At 37.0% G+C, this 24,063-nt stretch overlaps 1 protein-coding gene across 2 annotated transcripts; it reads right to left on the bottom strand.

The window, feature by feature from the left end:
- Positions 1-276: 276 nt before the first annotated feature.
- PI4K2B (phosphatidylinositol 4-kinase type 2 beta) lies at positions 277-21,414 on the bottom strand. 2 transcript variants are annotated; one of them, XM_050337762.1, is made up of 10 exons: positions 21,111-21,414; positions 15,909-16,066; positions 10,406-10,606; positions 9,810-9,941; positions 8,339-8,492; positions 7,766-7,833; positions 7,163-7,259; positions 5,117-5,250; positions 3,978-4,037; positions 277-1,731 (listed from the first exon to the last, which is right to left on the bottom strand). In XM_050337762.1, exons 1-10 carry the CDS (start codon positions 21,391-21,393, stop codon positions 1,558-1,560), a joined length of 1,461 nt encoding a protein of 486 aa, XP_050193719.1. In that variant the 5' UTR covers positions 21,394-21,414; the 3' UTR covers positions 277-1,557. The 2 variants fall into 2 exon arrangements, with proteins under 2 accessions (XP_050193719.1, XP_050193720.1); XM_050337763.1 differs by having other exon boundaries at positions 21,171-21,414.
- Positions 21,415-24,063: the final 2,649 nt, after the last annotated feature.

Below are 24,063 nucleotides of genomic sequence, written 5' to 3'. Positions count from 1 at the left end.
GGGACACGGCCGAGCCCCGACCCCACGGCCGAGCCCCGACCCCACGGCCGAGCCCGTGGCATCCACTGCCCTCAGCGGGCGGACCCCGTGCAGCAACACCGTCTTTCGTTTTTTAATAAACCGTCCGGATAAAAACAATCACGGCAAGTTTTACAAAGGTGGGCCTTTCCGTCTCCTTTCGAGCTCCACCGTGTGGCTGGATTTACATTTAAGGCTTGAACATCTCGGTTTGTGACTTTGCTGACGTGCTACATTAATATTTACATCCACTCAAAATTACATAAAATACAAGCATTTTATTATTTCTGAGTTCCAACAGTATTGCTTAGAATTACAAAATACAGCAATGTCTGAAATACTGAAGGTTTCATAAAAGCAGCAATCTTCCTCCCATTCCCAGTCTTAAATGTCCAGAAAATTACTAAAATAAAGATATTTATCACATTACAGAAGCAGCAGACCTAGAAACATGACCATCAAGTCTTAAACCAGGTAATTTAAGCATAAACACAAATAGCAATTGGCAGGTGAGTATGACATTGCTAAGAGCACAATAATAATGTATGTATTACAGTCTTTTCCAGTCAAAAAAAAAAAGTGTTCTCTTTTTTTCCAGTCAAAAAACCCAAAAACTGTGTTTAGCTAGAATTTTAGAAGGCAAACTAGCTTTGTGATGAAGACATCAGTGATTCTGTCACTAACAGTGCAGAACCACTTTGGTGACAACTGATGAACACATTTATAGCATATGGCAAAAGAAACATAACATGGTGCAATTCCTTCATTGTGATGCATCTATAAAGAAATATCACAAATTTCCATATATGTGCTTAAATACACACGTTTCTAAACACTACAATGAAATTTCAACCTCTGAAGTGTACACTCAGTTTCTTTTGTCACAGTAGAAACTGTGTATTCACTCAGGTTGAATTTTGCTGTAATTCACCTACTTAACTATTTTTGGTCCCTGTGTGCAAAAAAAAAAAAAAAAAAAGAAGTTGGAGCATTTTTTCCCCTTCTCCTACTTGGTTGTTAAGGACAGATTATTTTTTTTAAGTGCATGACTTCTCAAGTAACTAGCCTACAAAAATCTATAACCACTTTAAAATATCAGGAAGAAATTCCAAGGAAAAACATTTTTCACCATCAAAGATAACATTCTGAACTTTTTTTCCAAAGGCCATATAAAAAGAAATTGATAGTGTGTAGATTCTCACATGTATATTAAACCAAAAAAATCCTATCGTATTCAAAATTAGTTTCTCAGCATATGCAAACTATCTTCCCTTATTGAGAATACATTAATTAAGCCTATAAAAATACACTATAGACAAATTCTTCTCATTCCCTGATGTAAGAATTCACAATTTTGACACAAAAATTGTAAACTTTTATTACATTCAAAATACATTTCTTAAGTCTTTAGAATTTAAGTTCTGAGGTGTTGGCAGTCAGAGCTCTTGGTATACAGCAGAAGCACATTATTGCAGAGCCTTTACACAAAAGTACCTTTCTAAAGTGAAGAGAACTTACTCTTCCCACATATTTTTGTTGCTACCAGGAGGAAAAGAAAGGCTTCCTGCTATGAAAGGTCTGTGTGAATGCATTACTCAGGTGAACAATTCGGCCCTGACTTCCAGTGCTACTTCGCTCTACAATCACACGTGGCATCTGAACAAGCTGAATGGGACTTTTTTCATCCTTTAATGCCTGAGTAAGGTTTAGTATCTAAAAAGAGTAAAAGCAAGTAAGGTTAGAGTACACAAATAAAACTTTGGCTAACAGGTTTATAAATTTAGATGCCACTCTTAAATCAATTCTGCAAAGGACTGTGCAGATGAATAAACTAATTTTAAAAGATAATCTATTGCAAGTAGAAACACTTTTATTTATTTGGTAACATGAAGACATCCTGCCACTGACTACCCTTCCATTCTTTTCTTGAATATTTCATGCAATCCTCTCTAGATTTTCAGAAAATATTATGAGACAAAAATCAAAGAGCATTTTAAATTTAGCACATCCCTTGAAAGCACTGCACCTTTAATGAAAAAAAAAACCTACAAGAAAGACATCAACACAATTTAACATAGGATCTATCAGCAGTTTAGCCACAAATTATTTTCATATCAGAAGATATGTGGCCATATTATCAACGCATACCAAACCCAGTGCTAAGATCCACATTCAGCCCTCAACTCACAGAAGTCTCTTATCTTCCTTCCAAAACTTCAGTGCTCATGGACTGCCCTGATAACTTATTTCATACTCACTGTTATCCTGCTGAAAACTGAGGCAAGTATTCATTTTAGCTCTGGTGACACACTTGCATTACCCTTAATATCAAGCCTTTCTTCCCCTACACAATGACCCTTTCTTCCTTGTCAGACTTACTCTGCTCATTCTGTACTTTTCAAAGTTCTGAGGCAATCCTTTGTAGATATGTTACCTATTGCTTAGACTATACATTCCTGAGAGAATTGTTTATTTTGGGTTTGAAACCCTTTCCAAATTTTTTTACCTGCACTTCACAAAAGCAGACTTCTCCTACTATGTTTGGTACCTTAAAGACCTCAGCCCTTACATGCAAGATATGTTTATCTACAGTCTCCTTATCTTTATCAACTAGATTCTTAATTTTCTAATTCTTAAATTCCCATTTTTAAGGATGTATCTAGATGTTTTAGCTATCCTGCAAATTCATCCCAACTGAATGCATCTGTTACCATGTGATCTAGGTAGCCAGCTCTTCCATAATGCCCTTGGTAACATACTTTGGTTTTACACCAAAACCAAGCCTAAAATCAGTGCTAAAAGGCACTGCTTGCTGATGTATTTCTAATCACACCCAAGAATTAATCATTATCTGCACTTCTTCTACGCCTGAAAACCCGACATTTCCCACAGTGAAACACACTCTTATATAGCTAGAGAGAGATTAAAAAAAAAACCCAAACAAACACAACAAATCTCTGCTGAAATCCACCTCACGGCCGGGGTACAAATGAAGGGTCCAGATGTGTTTTTTATAGTGAAAAACTAATTTAGACAACCAAGCAGAGCCACAGTCTTGTGCAAGGTACTTCTTGATATAAGAAATTCTACAGAGAAAAGGGTGAATTAAGCCACTCTAGGAATTGTGCATGTCTGGCTTAAAACTATTCATGTTGAATTTATGAACACAGAGAAGTCAGTTTCAACATATTTAGGGCAAATGGGACTATTAATTTACCTAGTCCAGTTGCCTTACACTTGCACAAATTACATTTTATGCCTACAACGAACTAAATAACTTGTTCTTAGCTAAAGTTTTTTCTCTAGTATTTCACATGAGTCTTAAATTGTAAAATAGCGGGAAGATGGAGAAACCCTCTTCTCTCTTGTTTTGGTGTTTTAAAAACAAACAAAAAAACAAACAAAAAACCAAACCAAAAAAGCCCAACACTTAACGATCATCAAATTTCTAATTTGAAAATGGTTGGACTGTTTTGAAGTATGGTTTTAACATTGGATAGGATGAAGAAATTTTATTACCTAATACTGTTTTCTTGTGAGAGGTATTTGAACAATCAAGTCAACCCTCCAAAATAAAGTCACATTTATTTTAATAGCATAATGAAATTACACATCAAGTTTTCCATCCAAATTTATGACTCTTCTCCAATATTTAATTTTTAAAATGCCTTCTAAGAATACACAGTTAATTTCCCCCCACCCCCCCAAAAACAATAAAATCCAATTATTTAAGAAAAATCTTCTATAAAAATAAAAAAACCAATCAGCATACACTTTTTGCTGTCTCATCTATATGCAAATTGGAACAAACTCTAAGAAGAAACCAAGTCTTCTCAGATAAAAACACCTTCAAGTGTCTTTCCATTCAATAGGAGTCAGGTGTTTTCCTCTAAAAAAAGCAGCTGAGAAGTGATGACAAATTACATACATAAATAAAAATCTAAGAAAAGCAGACTTACCTGCCCCCTCATAACAGACATCTGGTTTTCAAAAGTAGCCTTGTCAAATCCTTTGTCAGTCTTTATTAAGAAAACAAACAGTTATTATAGGAAATGGCCCACTTATTTTCAGCTATATATTTAGCATGTAAAATCATTAGTATCATAATAAGCATACTTTATTTACCAACACTATAATAATTTTTGAAAGCTTCAAATAGAATCGTAGTATGACCCACAAAAAGGTCTATTTATTGCAGCAAGTTTACATATGTGAAAATGAAAAATGTTTCACATCACAGAAATAAAATACATCAGTGGATATCGCTTTTGGGAACTGTAAATACCAATAATATGTGGTAGATACCAGGCTTAATACCATTACATAATGTTACACTGTTCTTTCTTTCACAGGTAGTCTGGCAGAAGAATACTTCCTCCCTCAGATTTATTAAATACTTCAACTAACAAACCCAGAGTTGAAGATACAAATATTTGTGTTTCAGGATCCAGTTTTGATATTACAGTTGCATTTTCATTAAAAGTTTTAAAATATTCTAATTCTTTCAATGTTTAATTGGATTATTTCAATTGAACATCTGACACAATTGTTTACAGAATATTTCAGTTTAGGACACTTCTTTACATGTCAATACTGAGCACAGTTTAAGTGTCTTTAAAATGAGTTTGACTTTAAACACAGTCAAGATTTCAGCATTAATTTAGCACAATATATGTATGTAAAATTAAGTATATATATATATACACAAAAGGCATGCATGTATTTTAAGTTATGTTAAATACATGATTTCCTCAGGTTGCTACAGCAAAGTGCATACACACCACATAGGTATGTTAGATGAAGTTTTTAGACCAATTTGTGCTATAAGAATTAACTGGCTTTAACTGATTATGTGAAACTTAGATATATAATAGGTAATTATGTATTCAGATGAGCTGATTACTATGAATTAACCACATTGGTGACACAGTTTCCTTTTAATTACATAAACCCTTTCTACCATGCCAGTATTCAAGCTAAAATAGCACAGTCTTGTGACATACAAAAGTTAGATTTTTTTCTTTTTATGATTTTAACTGTTCCATTACAGGTATCAGCTATTTCAGTAATGTTCAATTCAAAGAAGCAATTAATTCACCTTAAATAGTTCATAAAGATCTTCGCAAAGGTCCTGTACGAAGTTCATATCAGAAATGCGAGGAAGAACAAGGTCTCTGGTCTCCTGAGAGAAAGGAACTTTTGCTTGAGGAAGCCAAGCCCAGTGAAAGGGATCTAATACAGAGAAACAGGACACTTAATGATTAACAACAGATAAAAATTAAATTCTCCAGCTACCTGCTGCATGTTCTCAGTAACACATCACTTTTTCCCAACATTGTTTCCCCATATACCCCATTTGGCTACAGTTACAAGAGCAGCTTTACAGCTACTAAGCCTTTTTTCCAAACAATGAAAATGTAGCAATAAGTAAAAGTACACAAATGAAACACTGTAAGTATGAGAAGAGGTCTCCTAGTTCACCAACGCAGTTTCCTTTGGAGTAAAATAACAGCTGTAATAAAATAGAAATCTTTCACATGCTTGACTCATTGATGAAATAACAAAAAACTAGCTACTATTTTTAATATAATTTTTAGTTTTTTAAAATGCTTTCTAAGCATGCTGAGAAAAGGTTCTTAACTTTTCACTTAACAGCTATTAGATGACTTTTTCAAAATATATTGCAAGAGTAATGAACTTCTGTATGGCCATTTTCCTTAAGTGCTCCCTTTCTTCTGCTTTGGCAACGATTCATTCCCCAAGGCTCTGCTTATGAGTTTTAGACCCAAGAACCTGAAAGCAAATCTTACAAGTGAAAACTGAGGCAAAGTCAGCACTGAGTAACTTGCCCTTTCTTCACCTTTTGCCTTTAGGTCTTTTGCTGCACTTTTCTTCAGTCCCACTCTCACTTCTAATTTACTTAATCCTTTCTTATTGTTCCTTATGTCTTCTGCTAGCTTTACTCCAGTTGAGCTTTGAAATTCCAAACTCTGTTCTTGCACTTTCAGGCAAAGTCTCTATTTTTTCAGAGGAGTTTCTACATCTTTTTTTCTTTTTTTTTTTTTTTTAAATAATGTATTTAATATTTGCATTCCCAGTTCAGCCAGGAGTTCCCTGTTCATCCATGTTGGACCAACTTCCTGCCTCTTGCATAGGCTGCTCTCTAGCTTTGAGGTTATCCTCGATGACCAACCAGCACCAGTCAAGAAAACTTGCTCTGTGTATCAAGAGGCTGCAATTTGTAAACACTATGCTGCAAGTTTCCTTTACAGAATTATCACATGCCTGTCCAACTGCACAAGAACACAAAAGGATCATGCCAATTTATTATGTTTGATGCTGAAGTAATGGTGTAAAATAAGCCATAATTGCTGTGTCTCTAGAACAGCTACAGAAGTGACTGTAGCCAAGAGATATGTAGGACGGTGACTATTTAGTATCAAGATACAGCGAGACTATACAAAGCCTTGGCTGGTTAATAAACCAGCCTCTTGAGAGTCTAACTACCCCATACTTAAATGCCATAATTACCTGCTTGGTTATTAGCCCTCAGAAATAATTGGAAACCCTGTTGGGCACCTCCCTCTAAACTATGAGTAATCACAGATGCAGTCAAAAGCAATCTCACTTAAACAGTGTTTTCAAGTAGAGTAAAAATTGATAGCTAAATATTAACATCTAGAAAGTAAGCTAAAGATGGGAATAATTAAAAAATAACCTGTCTACTTGTCCATATACAACAGTAGCCTTCATTTTGAAACAGAAATTTGGCCATTAGAGAGACAACTTGCATATCCTTTCACCCAAGTATTTTTCCACCATGTTTTTCAAGAAAACACACGTGAGATACATATTGCTGAATTGTTCCAATTCCACCATCAGTCAGTTTACATACAGTACTACACTTAGTCCATGTATTAACATTGTTTAAAAGTAAAAAATATGAAAATGGACCAAATCCTATAAGCCATTGAAAAAATGGCACTTGTTGTTAACTTCCTAAAGAAAAGTGTATTATTGAAAAATTCAATATATAACTACAGTGATGATTTCTTTGTTTCTTACTAAAACAACCCAAATAAAAAAATAATTCTTTGGAAGTTACTCTCCTGAAAGGAAGATGATAGAAGAATGCAATACTTACATGCCCTCCACTCATCAGGATGCTTAAAAGGAAATGCTAAACCATTGTCAATTGCAGCAATTTTAATAGATTCTTTAGTTATAGTCCATTGGCTATCCTGTTGAGGGAATATTTAAAAAATAAGTGATATTTATGTGCTTACAAAAAAAGGGAAACATATTAAAAATATTAAATGATATATTTTTTAGCTTCACTGGTTAAATTCAACTTGAACAATATAAAGCAGTATCCAAATAAACTCAGGAACATATAACTCTTACTCTACACCCATTGAATAGGAGCCCTTCCCCAAGTACAAGATAAGCTGAGCACACGAAGAGCTGAAAAAATATGCCTGAGCAACAGTGAGGACTTTTACTATTATTATAACCCAAGCTAGTAAAGCCAAAATACAGAACAATATAAATAACTTCTAGCACTGCTCTACATAGACTAGTCCAAAGAAAATAATTTTTCCCCTCATTTTGCCTAGAATAATTTGCAGTTATCATATTTTTTGAGACCATGAAGCAGGATTAATGGCACGCCCTTATCCCTAGCAAGACCAAGCTACAAAACTAAAAAAATTAAAGACTATAAATTTCAAGAGTACAATTTTCTTACCTTATCTGAAAGATCAAGTCCATCATCTTCTTTTTCGTACCTGACTAACCAGTTATCATTACCTCTGTCTTTAAACAGGAAAATACATGTCACAACACAACACATATAAAGAAAGCATCATCCAAAGTGATACCCAATGACTCATTGTAAACTGACACTTCACCCATGTAAGTCAGGCAAAACTGTTCAAAAAATTTCTTCCCATCACAATACGTGTGTTTTATACATGAAATGTATAGGCAACTGATTCAGTGAAAGACCACAAATGTACCAGATATTCTTAGGTATGTATTATTTCTTTAGTTTCCCTACACATAGAATTAAAGCATAATGAAAGTATTTTTTCTTGAATTCTTGCATTGTTAAAAAATATCAAGTAACACTTAAAAAGGGTTGTTTGGATTTTTTCATATTGCAATCCAAAGTAAATTATTTTAAGTTTAAAATGCAACTTTCTGGCCTTCAATTTTGAGAAAAACATCTGAAATGCATTAAAAGTCTTAAGCCCCAGCTTAATGCTTACCATTTCTGTCTCACAAAAGCAGATAGACACCAAGAGACACTAACAAATACCTGTGTTTCTGATGACATAATCCAAGATAACCAATCTTTCAAACTGTGACTGAAATTCCTTCCTTGTGTTCTCAGGTAAAGGATCAGTTTCAAACTTCCTGAGCCAGTAGTCAGCTTCCTTATATCCTTCAACAAACAACTGGAAGGAGCCAACCTGAAATATTAAGAAACTGCTTTTAGAAAATACACTTGGGTAGGTCACATAAGTAATCTCAACTTTGAAAGTACACAATGAGTTTTTCTGTTAAAGTTCAGAACACAGCAAGCATGACATTAAAAAAAAAAGATTACTACATGGGTTTTCTTTCATTCCTAAACTCAAAAAAAAAGGTAAGACTCAAATCCATGATTTTGTGTTTTTCTAGGGTTTTTGGCGGGGGAGGGTTTATTAATATTTGTACTCACTGAGTTTACCGGGAATAAAATGTAACCAGACAGCTCAACACAAATGAACAGTCAGTATTAAACGAAATAACATCTATTCTCTTTTTCACTTTGTCCAATAGTCCAGCAAAAACTCAGTAAATGTGACAGGAGAAAAATCTTCCTCTCTGATAAACTTTTAACGTTCACTGATGAGAACAGCAGCATTAACCACTTTTTGCATGAAAATGACTGAAATGCATTTCCCAAAAGAGACCAAGGAAGAAAACTAGCGATGGCACAGGCTCCCTACGTATGAGAAACAGGAGAGGTGCTCAAGATTAAAATTCAAAAAAGAAATTACATTTGGGAAGCAAAATGCAGATAGAAAAACACATGTAGACACGTGGATAAACACAGAGCACGTGGAATAACCCTGCTGATGCAAAGTTTGCACAACCTGTGTCACATGGATGTAAATTGCTCGGACCTGACACAAGTGGATTACACAAGCTGTACGTTATCTGTGCTTTAAAAGCTTAGGATTAGAACAGTGTAGTGATATTTTGGGGATACAGTAAGGCTCATTAGGCAAGAAAGATGTCAGGTTTTTAGTCAGTATAGTATGCACATAAAGCAAAAAGAAGGCAGGAAGAACACAACAATAGGATTCCCAAAAGAATAAAACAAACAATAGAAGGTAAAAAAAAATTAGGAAAAATTAAAGAGCTAGATAAATTTCAGGGGGAAAAGACTGACAATATAAAAACACAATACTAAAAGGAAATGTACTAAACAATCAACAAACACAAAAAAAGAAGTGAAATGTACAACATTTTAACAAGTTCCAGCAGAAAGGTGGATTGTAAACTGAAACAAAAAGTGTCAAGATTATTGAAGTATTTCAAGTGAAGGAATGATGTAAAAGTAGATAGATTTTGCACAGAAACAGTCATATTTATCAAAATTTCAGACAGAGGTAGTTTTCAATAAGTGACAAATTTTTTCTTCAACTGTTTAAGTTACTTATAAACATTTTCTTTTTTTTTTATTTCAAAGTTTTGTGTAATAGTCAGGAAGTGCACAAATGACCTATTTTTCATCTTACCTTAGGAGGTAGTCCAATTCGATTAAATTTTTTAGCAACTTTTGGCACTTTCTCTAAAGCATACTTTTTTCCTCTTGACTTTGCACGATCTATTGCACTGTAATTAAAGGTCTCACTGACAAGCCAGACGACCTTAAAACATGAAAGTTAAACACAGCTCAGAATTCCTTATTATTTAAATTATAAACTTACAGTAAATTTTAGGCTCAGTTGTCAAAAATGAATCAAAAAGGAAGAATCAGGGATTTCCAACAGAAATTTTATAGAATTGAATATTTTCTATTTTACATATTTCAAAAAAGGGTATTTTATATGCTGATTTTTGCAAATTTCCATCTTACCAAAACATGAGGCACAGAAGGTGTCAGAAAATACTAGAAACTGAAGTGGTTCCAAAGAAAAGATTCAATTCAGATTCAGTTAAACTTGTCCTTTAAAGCAAAAGTCACAGTCACTATTTCTACACCAAGCCACTGTGCCTTTGGACTTGTAATAATCTATAGATGACTCTGGGATAACATGATACACAAGTATATCTACACAGCTGCAGTCCAGAGACTGTTGGGGTTTTTTATTCAGTAATTTATGTGTTTTACCTTAGTTTTAGGTACAACTCCCAGCCCCAGCTTCTCATCCACAAGATAGGCACCAGCTTCAGAGAGGTATCCCTGATTTGGAACGAGGCAGCCTCTGCCAAAGCAGCAAGGACAACAAATTTTGTGAAAATATTTGGTCCATTTTGGATTTAGATGTCCATAAGGCTCTTCAGATTTTGGTTTGAACACTCCAATAATTTTCTAAGATAAACAATAAAACATTAAAATATGAGTACTTTATGTTGCAAAATTAGTTTAAAAACTAGTCATTTGAAAATACTGGTTAGATCCTATACACTGCATTTTACAGTTGCTCTTCTTAGATGATGAGATAATAAAACAAACAAAATTAAATTCTCAATACATTTATCATCAAATGCCTGTCTAGGATTAGTACAAATTCAAAATAAACTCTTCCTAAGAGAAAATCCAAACAAACTAATATTTTCTTTTTCAAAACATATTTTTGAAAATTTAAGAGGACTGCATTTTCAAATATAATATTTTTTTTTTGTATCCTAAGCTTTTTAAAAAGGAGGTTATAAAAGTAGCTTTAAAAGTAATTTTCAGCACAACAAATAACTCACTGACAGGCTATTTCAGATGGAGACATAGTGGCTCCAGGAAAGTGACAAACATAAAGAACATTATCAGTTGACTGTTACATTTTCTCTTTTAAATATATTTTCCTATTGCTCTGAGTCTGAATGGATCAAAAGGTTCTGCTCTTTGCAATTCCCAAGAGTGGTGTCATTTACCACTTCTGTACATTCCTCAACTCAAAGTTTATAGTGGTTCACACCATCAGCCACCTTGGAGCCATGGAGTAAATCTTAAAATTAGTCAGAGCACTGTGTCCAATTTTGGATGTTACTCTTCAAGAAATCTGTTAACACACTAGAAAAAGTGGAAAAAAACATGAGAATGAGCACAAAATATGTGAATAATGAGATGTGGTATGAACAAAGGTTGTTTAGGCTAAGAGAAAATGAGGCCTGATGAACTACTTGATAGGTTGCTATGGGGAAAAAAACCACATTTACTGTTGAGGAGCCAAAAAATTATAGGTTTAAATACCAGTAGATAAATTGCAAAGAGGAAAACCTTTTGAACACTAAGAGCAGCTCAAGACTGGAACAGACTAGACTGCCAGGTTCTAGAGTCTGTAAAACAGGATGCAACTAACAGCAGGTTAGTTAGACATTTAGCAGGACTCATGATAAAACAATCCTGCTCCACAGCACAAGCATTAAAGAGATGATTTCTCAAGGTGCCTTCTACATGTGATTCTATATTTGTTGACTTCAAACCACAAGATTATTACCAGACTAAAATATATAACCTTTCAATTGCCTGTGATTGCTTGTGATGAACTCTGGCCTACTGCATAAAGTCCATGTAATGACTTTTCAATAATTCACATGGAATGCTGTGGAAATGCTTATCTTCATCCGTTCTCACTGGACAATGGCAAGCAAATCAAATTCTTTCTAATAAATATTTAAGAACAACTGTTTAAGAAGTATTTTCACATATCAGTACTTTACTGAATCCTTATCAAAAGAGTGGATCTCTCAATAAGCTAAACACTGCCTGTTGTTGTACCAGTTCTCAGAGCTGATTGACACTCAGGTCAGGAACAAGTTTGCTGGCAGTCAGAAAAATGTTGCAGTAACTGCTGATTTGGCTGGATTAGAGAGACCGGTAAGCTTAGTTTCTAGAGAATTTTCACCTACTTTGTCCTAGACAAAGTATAAATCTTGCTTTGTCCAAGACTGTCCAGCACAAAGTAACTACAGAGGACTTAATTCATTCAGTTTGGAAACAGATGCACAAGATACCCGGCATTAGCAGCATCATCTGTCTCATCCATCTATTTTGCTTCATTCCCATTAACTTCCAGGAGAACTAAGTTGCAAAATACCGTTATTTGCATTCATACTATAAAATCAGTTTCCTACCAACAGAGGTAGAAAACAAATTGACAAGAATTCTCTTGGTTTTGGTATGCTGTTATCTATGATTGTAGATAAAACCATTCAAAACCAAGAACAAGTTCCATGCAACTGCAGACACAGTTCAATTTAGACCTACAAAAATGGTTACACTTACAACAAATATTCTATGCAATGTGAAAGCACATGATGTTTTTTGAATATGTTACTACTTATTATTATTTTTTATTTTTAAGTCACAACACTTGGTATACTACTTTAATCAAAATCACAATGTGAGGTTTAGAATTGTTAAAAGGTTATTTAATTTTTTCCTATTGAATCACATGTATCTACCTGCTTAAAACAAAGCTACCAGCTTTGCATTTCGAAGAAACGTTTTGGTGTATTTAATGGCACATTCCAAACCTTTAATTATCTCTTTTCTGAATCACTCTCTGGATAATACTTCCTACAAAGTGCCCATTTAAAAAAAGAAGCTTAGCTCATTCCATTACTTGCCTGGACTGTATTGTGCTATACTGTCAAATCTAGATATGGTTTCAAGGTTCCACTGAAGTTAGAACCTTGCCAAATTTTGCAGAGCCACCACTGTTGAGGACCAGAGTAGAACCAGAAAGCTCAATATGCAGGACAAGCTATCAAGGCCAGTCTTTATTTTGCCAGTCAAAATTAATTTATAGACTGACTCCATTAGCATTACCAATTAGCCAGTAGTTAAACTGCCAAGTAGCTATTGCAGAACAATTTGTAACAGACACAATGTCTTGTATTTTTTGGTTACACAATGAACAACAAGTGCAGAAATATTCAACACTTCAGCAACAGTGCTGTTTGAGTACAGAACTCCGTCATACCAGTATACAATTATATAATTTTTGTTAATAAATGCAGAAAGCTAACTTTAAATAGGCAAATTGACTTTTATCTTTTTGTTAGACCCAAATCAGCAAATAAGATGACCTAATGGAAACAGCTTATTTTACCTTTAACTTGGCATTAGTGTGGGTAAACACTTCAGAAGCTGACCAGTAAGAAGGCTTAGCACTTCTTTAATGAGCTCCTTCCCAGCACAAGGAAGAGATTACTCAAGAATAGGAGAAAGCAACTCACAGAACTGGTCTGAAGTGGAATGATGCAATACTCAGTCCAACAGGATCTGAAATGCATTCTACAAATTAGAATAGCGCTAGTGACAAAATTAATTTTATCAGACCATTAATATGGATAGCAAACATAGATAAGCTCTTAATTAATTGCAAAGAATAAAAGCAAAATTGAAAGTCTGCTAAGAACTCAGTATCATTATTCTCACAGTCCCATGTTGACAAATACTTCCATATTTTGTGATGAATCCTTCCTGACACATATAAGGGATCTCTTTTTTAAATCATTTCTCCTAAATACTTACATTCAAATCAATGACCTACATAAAGGAGGAGGGCAAGTCACTACTAGGAACTTAACTAGAAACAAATATAACATTTACTGCAAAAGAAAAGTAAAACCAACAAAAAAAATCACCACATAAGAAACTAGGAATAATATGTCCCATCCAAAATACTATGGTTATGTTTACACAAAAATGATGTGTAAGTAGTCTCTCACTAGCCCCAGGCCACAGTGAGTGTCTCAGGCATTTGCTAGTCACCAAAATGCAGCAAAATCAAGTCTGGAGAAGCTTCAGAGAAAACAGATTCATAGATATGAAAATACAGAACAAGTATGATATTTTCCCCTCGTAATTTCTCTATTAACTCTCTAAGAATAAAAAAATCTCAACTGCACAGCATTAAGAAAAACTCCAAAAAAAGCCCACCTAATCAGTTGTAAAGCATTTTAGCATGACACTGTAGAATGTTCTTTAGACACATCATATATTGAATTTTTGAAAAAATATTGATTTAAAACAGTACTTGGTTATTACTCAGATTTTTTCCTATTACATATTAAATAAGATAGAAACCTAATTTAAAATATCTCTTTACAAATACAATAAAGCTTGAATATGCGTATATAAGTAAACAACCTGGAAATCATCAAAGATCTAAGCTACTGAAATCAGAAAGTAATGTGAAGTTTAAAAAGTCAGATGAAAATTTGAAAAGGTTTTCATATTTACAGCATTGGATGTAACAGCAAGAATCCCACAAAGCCATTAGAGAAAGAATCCTTTTGCCTTCCAGTTTCAAAAAGAGAGAAACCCTCCTTCCCAACCTACTTTGGCTCTTCTCCAGCAGAATAAAGGGGATCATTACTAACAAATGTTCCTGGAACACAGGCTGCAATGGAATAATGGAGCTGCAATGTGCAGTTTTCAGAAGATTTTGAAGGGGTAGTTCTACCACCTCCCATAACAATAAATTCATAAATAAAATCATAAACTTATATATTTCTATTAAGTCAGGTAATTATTCTAAAAAATAACTTCTTCAAAAAAGTGTAAAAACTATCACCAGAAAATTGGCATTCAAACAAATGGAGCAACTGTGGAAATTAACTGACAAAACAGGAATATATTCTATAATGATCAATTATATGACTAAAAGCTAAACAAAACCCAAACTACTTCCTAAATGACAGGGAAGGGACTATTATGGGGATGCACAAAATAACAACAATCTTGAATATATTCTGAAAACCTAGGCAAATGTTACAACTTCCATGTCCAACAGAACTGTCAGCTGGGATCTTCAGGATTAATGAACACCTACATCTAAGACTAGAAAACTGCAGATTGAGCTTAAAATAAAATCTGATATGTCAAATTAACAAACGTTGGGGTATTGAAACTCTTGTTTTATGAAATGGGTGGGTAGCAAAGGATGTCTAATTTAAAGAAGACAATGTGAAAGTATGTCTGAAACATTGTTTTCTGCTACTAAATATTATTGACCAAATGTTACTTTTCAAGTGAGATATTCAGGTAACTGTTACTTCTCTGTCTCAAAGTAACCTTAGGACACCCCTTTGATGACCACTATTCAAGGTACCATCTCCCACCAAGGGAGGGGAAACCAAATTTTCCAGTAAGAGTCAGCAGACAAGTTCAAGCAAAAAGGTAGATTTGATATCATTCTTCTCACCCATCTACCTATCATATAAGAGAAAGGAGAGATGACCTAAATAAAAGATTTTCTAAAAAGAGAAGAGATAAAAATGTAGAAGGCCTAAACAGTACTGAAATCAGAAGCTCAGTTGTGTCAAAAATCAACTCAAACGTACAGAGAACAAGACTGTGCACAAAGGAATTCATGAACTGTTTTCAGATGTTAGAGGCACTTTTATTTTCTCCATATTTCTTTGATGCAGATCATTCAAAACACGGTAAAACTGCAGCAGAGAAATAATAGTTATTTTGCCTTACCTTATGCTGCAAGACATAGAAATCTAATTATTACTTGCATTGATTTTTCCAACATCAATTTTGGCATACAATAAACTATTAAGCAAGTTATTTAAATGAATTTCCATTTAAACAGAATTTTTAAATGTCCGTTTTCAACTCACTGCTGATAGTGTCCCTGACTCTGCAGTAACATACTCACCCCTTTTGGATCCTTGGCAAAGTAACTCCCACTGGATCCTTGAGAGATTCTTTCTGGAAAAACTCCACATTCTATAGCTTGTTCTGCTTTCAGAATAATTTCTGCAAATTCTGGATCATCTAAAAATATATTCATATCAGCAATATATCCTGCATGCCCTGAAAAATAAGAAAACAAGCAGTCTTAAATGCAATTTGTACTACTAATTAACAGCAACATAAGTAAACACATCGAAAAGCCAACATCCTTCCCCTGCTGACACCCGTTCAACAGCAGGCTGAAAAATCTGGCCCATTAAATCAGTGCAAGTTTTTCCATTGATTTATCCATGTCTAATCAACCTTCTGTTTAAAGCAAATCAGCAACAGCAAATTTGAGACTACCATTGCTAAGTGTTCATACTTTGCAAGGATTTAAAAAAAAAAAACCAACCACACAAAAACATTTAAAGTCACAACTGTAAAAAGAGTGCTAAAGATTTTACATGTTATCTGTGTGTCCTTTTGCAGAGACAGCTACCTGAAAGCAAAATGCTCATTACCCACTATTAGCATGGTATCACACCCTTGATTCGAGAGCTTAGCTAACATGTTCATTGTCTGCTGAGACACAATAAAGGTAAACCACTGAAGAATCTATTACAAGTAGCACTCAAAAGTGGCACCAACATCCCCGTGGAGTACCACGTGCCATCACTATTCCAACATTAAAACATTATAAATGACTTGTAGCAGTTCTTTACACACCAACCAAAAGACCAGCTCCATGAAGACATTCATGGTGCGAACTTTACAACTCTCACAAGCGTTTAGAAAGACAACTCGAAAGGAACTTGGCAGGATTCTATTGATCTTTCAATTTTTTCAAACTATTTCTTCACAAGTTTTGAAACTGCAGATTATTGTACCTTACTTTTAAGGTTCAGATTATTCCACATGTTCACTGAGTGCGTTGTAATGGGTCTGTTTATTAGGGATCATTTCTGCATTAAGAAACAGTTACATTATTCTAAATTAAACATTTACAGATAAAGTTGCTTTCTTCCCATTTCAGCAATTGGAAAAATGTAACATACATCTTTCTGGGATGCACCTGATACAGAATCCATTCAGAAAAGATACTCCTAAACGGTTTGTAGAGAGTCAAATTAAAAAACTAACTACCTTTTTGTGTTAGCACAGGACAGTCTTTGAAGATTTCTAGAACACTAGCACTTGGTTGCAACGTACCACTCACAAATAACAACGTGGCTTCCAAACAAAAGAACTATAAAGCATTAAAAAAAATAGGAAAACCTTAGTATAAGTTGGCAACAGGAAGAGAAGCCTTAAAGCTAATAGCAGGTCATCCTTAAGGATCAACAGCTACAGCCCATTGGATCAAAATCTGTTACAACTACTTGGCAAATACTGCTGTGATAAACTACACTCTGAGACTTTAGAGTCAGACAAGAGACAGGGAAAGGGTTCAAAGATTTCCCTATCACAAAGTTAATAAAATAAATTAATAAAAAAATAAATGAGTTACAGAAATAAACCCAAAGACCCAAAACGCATTTATTTTTATGGAAACAGTCACTTTGAATCAGTGGTTCTTATAACATACTCAAGCCTCAACTATCTCTACACAACTACATCATATCACACACCTGAGCTGCAACTACTATATATTTTTGTCAGTGAAAGCCAAATCAGGGTTGTGCATTGAACTGTTACCAAACAAAACACAACATCCATGCTAAGTCACCCTGTACATTGATCGTCCAGGTGAAGAAAACCTATAAATGAACTTGTTCACGTGGATTGCAGTTGTCTATGCAGAATACTCAGAGGGTAGTTTTTGATTTCTGTGCATTTATTCCCCAGTCTAATACTGTAATCTCATTGCCTTGGGTAAATTCTTCAACCATGTCTTTTTTAATATAAAAGACAATGTCAGGAAAAAGTTGAAAGCAAAGAAGCTGCATTATGCTGCATGGTCAAGGAAGAAGAGAGAAATAATTTTTGAAACTCATGATTTGTTCAGTATAGATACTGTGCTGTGAGAAAGTCTGTTACAACAGTGATGTGACTGTACAAAAACTTAAAGGCTGACAAAAAGGAAACTGGCAGTTTAAAGTTTATCAACACTCTCCCTACGAAAATAAACCTTTTTAATTGAAGACAGTATTTCCTGCATGTGGCAGGGTTGTTTGGTTTTTTTTTTTGAGTTGGTTTCTTTTTCAAAAATTATTTTAATTAAGTTTTCCACTGAGAAAGTATGTTATGTCACAACTTATTCCCAGTTTTATAACTAATCAAGGTTTCTCTTGCAATTACTCTAGAAAACTACTCTGCTCATTAAGATACCACTAGGGAGACCAGGGCTCACACACACACAGAGTCTAACGACCAAGCTCAAGAACTTTTTTCAAATTAGTGTGGGCAAGCCCAAGACTGGGAAGCTGCTGCACTGAAATGATGAAGACTCGCCAAAGAAGATACAAATACAATCATTCACCTATGCACCTCAGCCTGTTCTTCCATCGAGTTAACATGACATAAGCTAAACTCATACACTTTACAAGAGTAATACGTATGAACTCCTTCAGCACTAAGCTAGATTTATACTTTTCTAACATTAACATGACTAGTTATGGTAGAAGGTAGTTCCTTCAACCAATTCCATCTTTTCCAATACAAAGTCTCATATTCTGACCATAATTCTATTATGAAAACACTCAATGTTGCAATAACATGCACAAATAACATCTGCTGCCTGTTGGCTCCACCTGACTCGTGAAACAATCACGTACCTTCAAGTGTTATACATACAAAGAAGTTAAGGGCAAGGAAGCAAGGGATGAGATGCTGCAATCAATCACAGTTCTGAGATTTTCTTACACACTCTTGGGGCAGATTCCAAGTAGTATCCTCCATTCACTGTCCTAACTTCCCCAGTGGTGCAAGAGCCACACCTCTAGTCTCCACTCTGAAGCATGAACTTCTTTTCTGAAGTTTCTAGAAGTGTTTTGCTAGAAGCACTGTCTCCTTAACACATCTTTGTGGAAGCAAGACAGGAGAACTCCAAACATTTTAATGGCATGTTCACATTATAGGTGTGGACCAGTGGTTAAAAGAAGAGATTATTCTTTCCTTATGGTTAAACTCTATATACTAGTAAAAGCTTTCTGTGGCTACTAAAATGAAATTACTAGCTCAACTTATTTTATTTAACTTGATGGGGGTTTGTTGGCATTTTTTTTTATTTATTCAATTATTGCAAAAGGAACAGTCTTGCCAGCCTCTGGCAGGAAATCCTACACTACGATTACAACAGCAAACACTATGAAATGATAGAACTCCACAGATTTCTCTCAGCAAGCCCATCCTAGATGTACATCTATTTAGAAACTTGCACAGAATTAGAAAGCTTGTAAGTCTAAAGAAAAAAAATAGTAAGCAATAAACACCATGTAATTTATGATTTTTCCAATATATTTAGAATTAGATAATGGCTATGCTTATGCCTCTTTTCAAATTGATCATTAAGTTCTTGCATTTCTGAACTTTCACATCTTATTTCTCTCTTCAAGACCAGATTTCAAAACATGGAAAGAAGATAAATTTATATGAAAACCAAAGATATGACAGTAGAGTCCACATCTAAAACTCTTAAAGCATGTGATGGTACAAAGTGAACATATGATTGTGTGAGAGACTGAATGGTTAATGACTCAAAACAATTGCCCGTTTGTGGAGGCAGCAGGGAGTTTTGCTGAGGCCAGGTTTGCAGGAAGTGAGTTTTTGGGGGTGTGGTGGCAATTCACAAAAGACAGTGGGGGTGAACACCCACCACCAGAGGCTACAAGTCAAGCTTTGAGACAGGTAAGCAGCAGATCCTGCGAGGTGGGATAGTGCTTTTTATCATGTCAGTTGTCCTCCCTTACACACACACATACACACACACACACACACACTCTCCCTCCACCCAGGGAAGGTCACATTCACACAGAAGCCTGAGGGTATTCATCCCTCCGGATGGGGCATAACTGGCTCAACCACGTTGATGTGAGAGGCAGCTGTCATGTCTTAGAAAGTGTCATAAACCATCAAAGACCCCCAAAGCACCTCAGACTCACTTCTGAGGCCTTTCACCAGAGAACTAAAAGCTCCCCACCCCCAGGGGAGGTACTTCGGCGTTGCCACCTGCCCTGAGCATATGGGCTTCCCTAACAGTCCACAGGTCAAGACTGTGACCATCACTTCAACCAATGGACGTTGAAATTCCAACAATCAAGTCCTGTCGTGAAATCTACGGGTGGTGAAATGTTTCTACTCTTATTCTTTCTTTCTTTTCCCTTATACATTGTTTTAAGTGATATTTTTATTCGTTCGTATTGCTATATTAGTACAGATAACAATAGCCAAAACAACTACATACCTGTTTTCCATAGCAACCAAGCTGTTCTAAAGGAAACCCTATATGTATATACACACTTACAAACAGCGATCATTCAGTGCCTTTTCATTCTAATCTGCCCCAAAGGATCTATTAACAGGAGCCTGGGTTACCCTCACCTTCTGGGGTGGGTTGTATCAGATTGGAACAAAGAACAGACACAGACTGAGCTTTTTTTTCCGAGATGAAACTATGGGGGTCACAAAAAAGTAATTAGTGGGATAGGCGAGACAAACAGAAAACTTGACAGTTTGACAAGTGTTCAGGAAGAAGCATCCAGTCCCACCACAGAACACAGTCCGTAAAAACATGCAAAGCCACAAGTTTAAAAAAACATTAGGGAAACAAACAAAGCAAGGCCCAGCAAAACAGCAGACAGACAGGGAAGAGAAATAACAGTGAAGACACTCATCAAGATGTAAATGAGTCCGTGCAGCACTGCACAGAGAGACAAAGCACATGGGTTTCGACCCATTCGCGGCACCTTCCCTTCACTAAGTATTAGTCAGTGAGCCCACATGCCGAGGGACGGGTAACGCGTCTCTGCCCCTCGCCGACGCTGTGCCACCGGGCACGGCACACGGAGCACGGCACCCCGAGCGCGCTGCAGTCCGGGGGGATGTTTGTAGCCCTGCCGGCAGGACAGCGCCAGGCAGGGGCTGCCTCCCCCGCCCCCGGCACAGCCGCCCAGCCCCACCTGCGCCGTCCCCCCAGGCTGATCCCGCGGTGCAGCCGAGCCCGGCGGGGGCGGTCGGGCCGTACCTGCGGCGGCGCGGGGCTCCCTGTCCCAGGAGGCTCCCGCTCTGCGCCCGCGGCCCGTACCCGACGCCCGCAGGAGGGGCTCGTCCTCTCCATCCCCCTCGGGCCCCGAGTCCGAGTCCTCCGAGTCCTCCTCCTCGAGCCCCGGCTCCCCACACTGCCGCACAGCTCCGCCGGGGGCGGCTCTCGCTGTCTGCGGCCCCCGCCAGGGCGGCTCCGACTGGGGCGGCGGGTCGGTGAGGAGCAGCAGCCGCTCGTCGGGCTGCCCGGCGCCCGGCTCGGCCATGGGCGGCGCGGCCGGGGCCGAGCGCGGCGGGCGGGGGCGGCGGCGCGGACGGGCTGGGAGCGCTCCCGCCGCTCCGGCTGCGCGCCCCGCGCCTGCGCGCGGCCCCGCGCCCGCCCCGCCACCTGCCTTAAAGGGGCCGCGCCCGCCGCTCCGGCAGCGCCCCGGACCGGCCACGAGTCACGGGGCGAGCACAGCGACTGGGAGTTTAACAAAAACACCCCTGGAACTCGCCTTATTTCTACATCTGGAACAGGCGTATCTCCTGGCCACCACTTGCCACCCACACTTTACACGACACTGTTCTACATCATCACGGTAACTTCCCAAGCGAAGCCTAAAAATAACGTAAGTGAAAACAGTGTGAATACATTAAACACATTGCCATTATTTTCATGTTCCCGCAACAACAATGCGATCTTCACTGGAAGAAAGAGAATACAACTATAACCCCAACACACTGCATCACATGCCTTGTCCCACACCTCTCTACAGAAGAGGGGTTTTTCTCAGATTTTGGTGAAATATGGGAGAAAGATATACACCTGAAACACTTGCATAGAAATGGGATTCTGGGTTATACCAGGAGCAAATCAGTTCTCAGATAAAAATAGTAACTGTACATATTTATTATTCAGTATTCTCATAACTATACATGGTGTAAGGACTCGATCTGTGAATAACCTGGATCACAGAAAGAAAATCACTTTGCTTGTTTATGACAAAATAAAATCTTACTGAAATGCTGGACTTGTGTTTGTTTTGTCTCAGATTACCTGTCAGCCAGTGGACTTTGGAACTAAGCTGTGTCATTTGCTTATGTAGCTACTACTATCTGTAACATTTGATAAAGTCTGTTCGCATTTGCATTTCTGTTTCCATTTCTTTCTATTAAAAGTGAACTTATCCAGTCACTCCTGACCCCAGATCAATAGCCATTTTGTGCCTAGTAAATACATTTATGAACGTTACAGCAACGAGATGTAATTTTCTGTATAGAAAATTATATGAATGTTAATTTCTGTGTGAAGCAAACAAACAGACCAGACTAAAATGGGAGAAATCTAACATTTTTCTCAGCAGACTGCGAAGTAATACTGCATCTCCCCTTAAGCTACAAGTGAGTTGTGACTGTTTCAATAACATTCCATTAAACAGTCCATTCAGGGGCTTCTAAAAAGTTTGAGAGTTCTTTCTTCTGATAAAACTAAACAAGAAATAACTCATTAGTTATTTTTCATAGAATAATAGAATGGCCTATGTTGGAAGGGACCTTCCAACCCCCTCGCTATGGACAGGGACACCTCCCACGAGACCAGGCTGTTCAAAACTCCATCCAACCTGGCCTTCAGCACTTCCAGGGATGGAGCACCCACAACTTCTCTGGGCAACCTGTTCTAGTGCCTCACCAGGCTCACAGTAAAGAATAAAAAAAAAAAGTATTTCTCCTGGTTTATGGGCTCATCTACACGTTACTGTACTTCTAAATGCAGTTAACTGGCAGTTTTATTCTCCTGCTGCACTGAGAATTCTGCAACTTGCTCATAGGTCTTGATCTAACAAAGCCTTTACATTGCCTCACTCTTCACTAGTGCAGAGTTCAAACACTGTGATAGCTCATAATTAAACAAAATACACATCACCATCATTGTTATTAACAAACCAATAATTTTAATTCCGAGTAGCTAATGCTCTTCAATTAGCCACCTGGATTAAAATTACTAACAATTACATCACGCAAATAAGTTGGATCATTTTCCTCATGCTAACGCTTCTCTCTCTATCCTTCTAACCCACAGAGCATACTCTGTCATCTGTTTATAATACGTATCTGAGCACTGTGTCGAAACATTGGAGTGGGAGAGACAGAAGGGAAAAAAGGGGAATTTACGCACAATTGTGCGCTTTTCGCTTTGGCTGAGCGCCCTCTTGTGATACAGACCAAGATGAGCAGCTGCTCCGTGTTCAAAAAGCAGCAGCAACACCACATACCCAACAGCCTAGGCACAGCTAGACTGCGAGGACTGAGAAGCGAGACAGTTTAACTTGCAAAACTCTCCTCTGTTCCAAAGTACTAAGAAAGTGTGTTAATTTTAGTCTGAGCCAACAATTAAAGCAGGTGTGTAAGATTACCCTGTCAGAACGCCCAAAGGATCCTAATCAGGCTAATTAAACTTACAGAAGAGGGACGGTCAATATGCACTCTTCACGTACCAATTAGCCGTCTGATCTTAAAACTGAAAAACAGAAGAAATCAGGTGAGATTTCATAAACAAATTCAGCTGACCAGGTACAGGCTGGTTAAAACCAAATATTGGAACACACATACCGTATATCTAATGAGCCTCTTCAATTTCTGTACACTCGCTACTGGTTGTTTTATAAAAGCAAATGAGAACCTGCTAGTCCCTGCGATCGCCTCGTGTTGCAGAGGACAGCTCCAGGGAAGCTTCCACCTGCTGAGGATTCACTGGCAGTTCCTAGTGAAGGCGCAAAGCTGTCCCAGATCTCCTGCTGGTGGTAACTGTCTTCTCTCAAATAAAGAAAAAAAAAAAAAAAAAAAAAAAGAAAAAAAAAAAAGGCAAATTAGGTCTCTCCTGATAGCATGTCTTTGTCCCTGCGATGCAGTTTTGGGCTGCAGCCCCGGCAGGCAGGTTGCTGCTATTCCCTGAG

This window comes from Myiozetetes cayanensis, unplaced genomic scaffold, assembly GCF_022539395.1.
Source record: "Myiozetetes cayanensis isolate MyiCay16 unplaced genomic scaffold, myiCay2020 scf7, whole genome shotgun sequence".
Classification (NCBI taxonomy): domain Eukaryota; kingdom Metazoa; phylum Chordata; class Aves; order Passeriformes; family Tyrannidae; genus Myiozetetes; species Myiozetetes cayanensis.
This window is presented reverse-complemented; position numbering and strand designations above follow the sequence as displayed.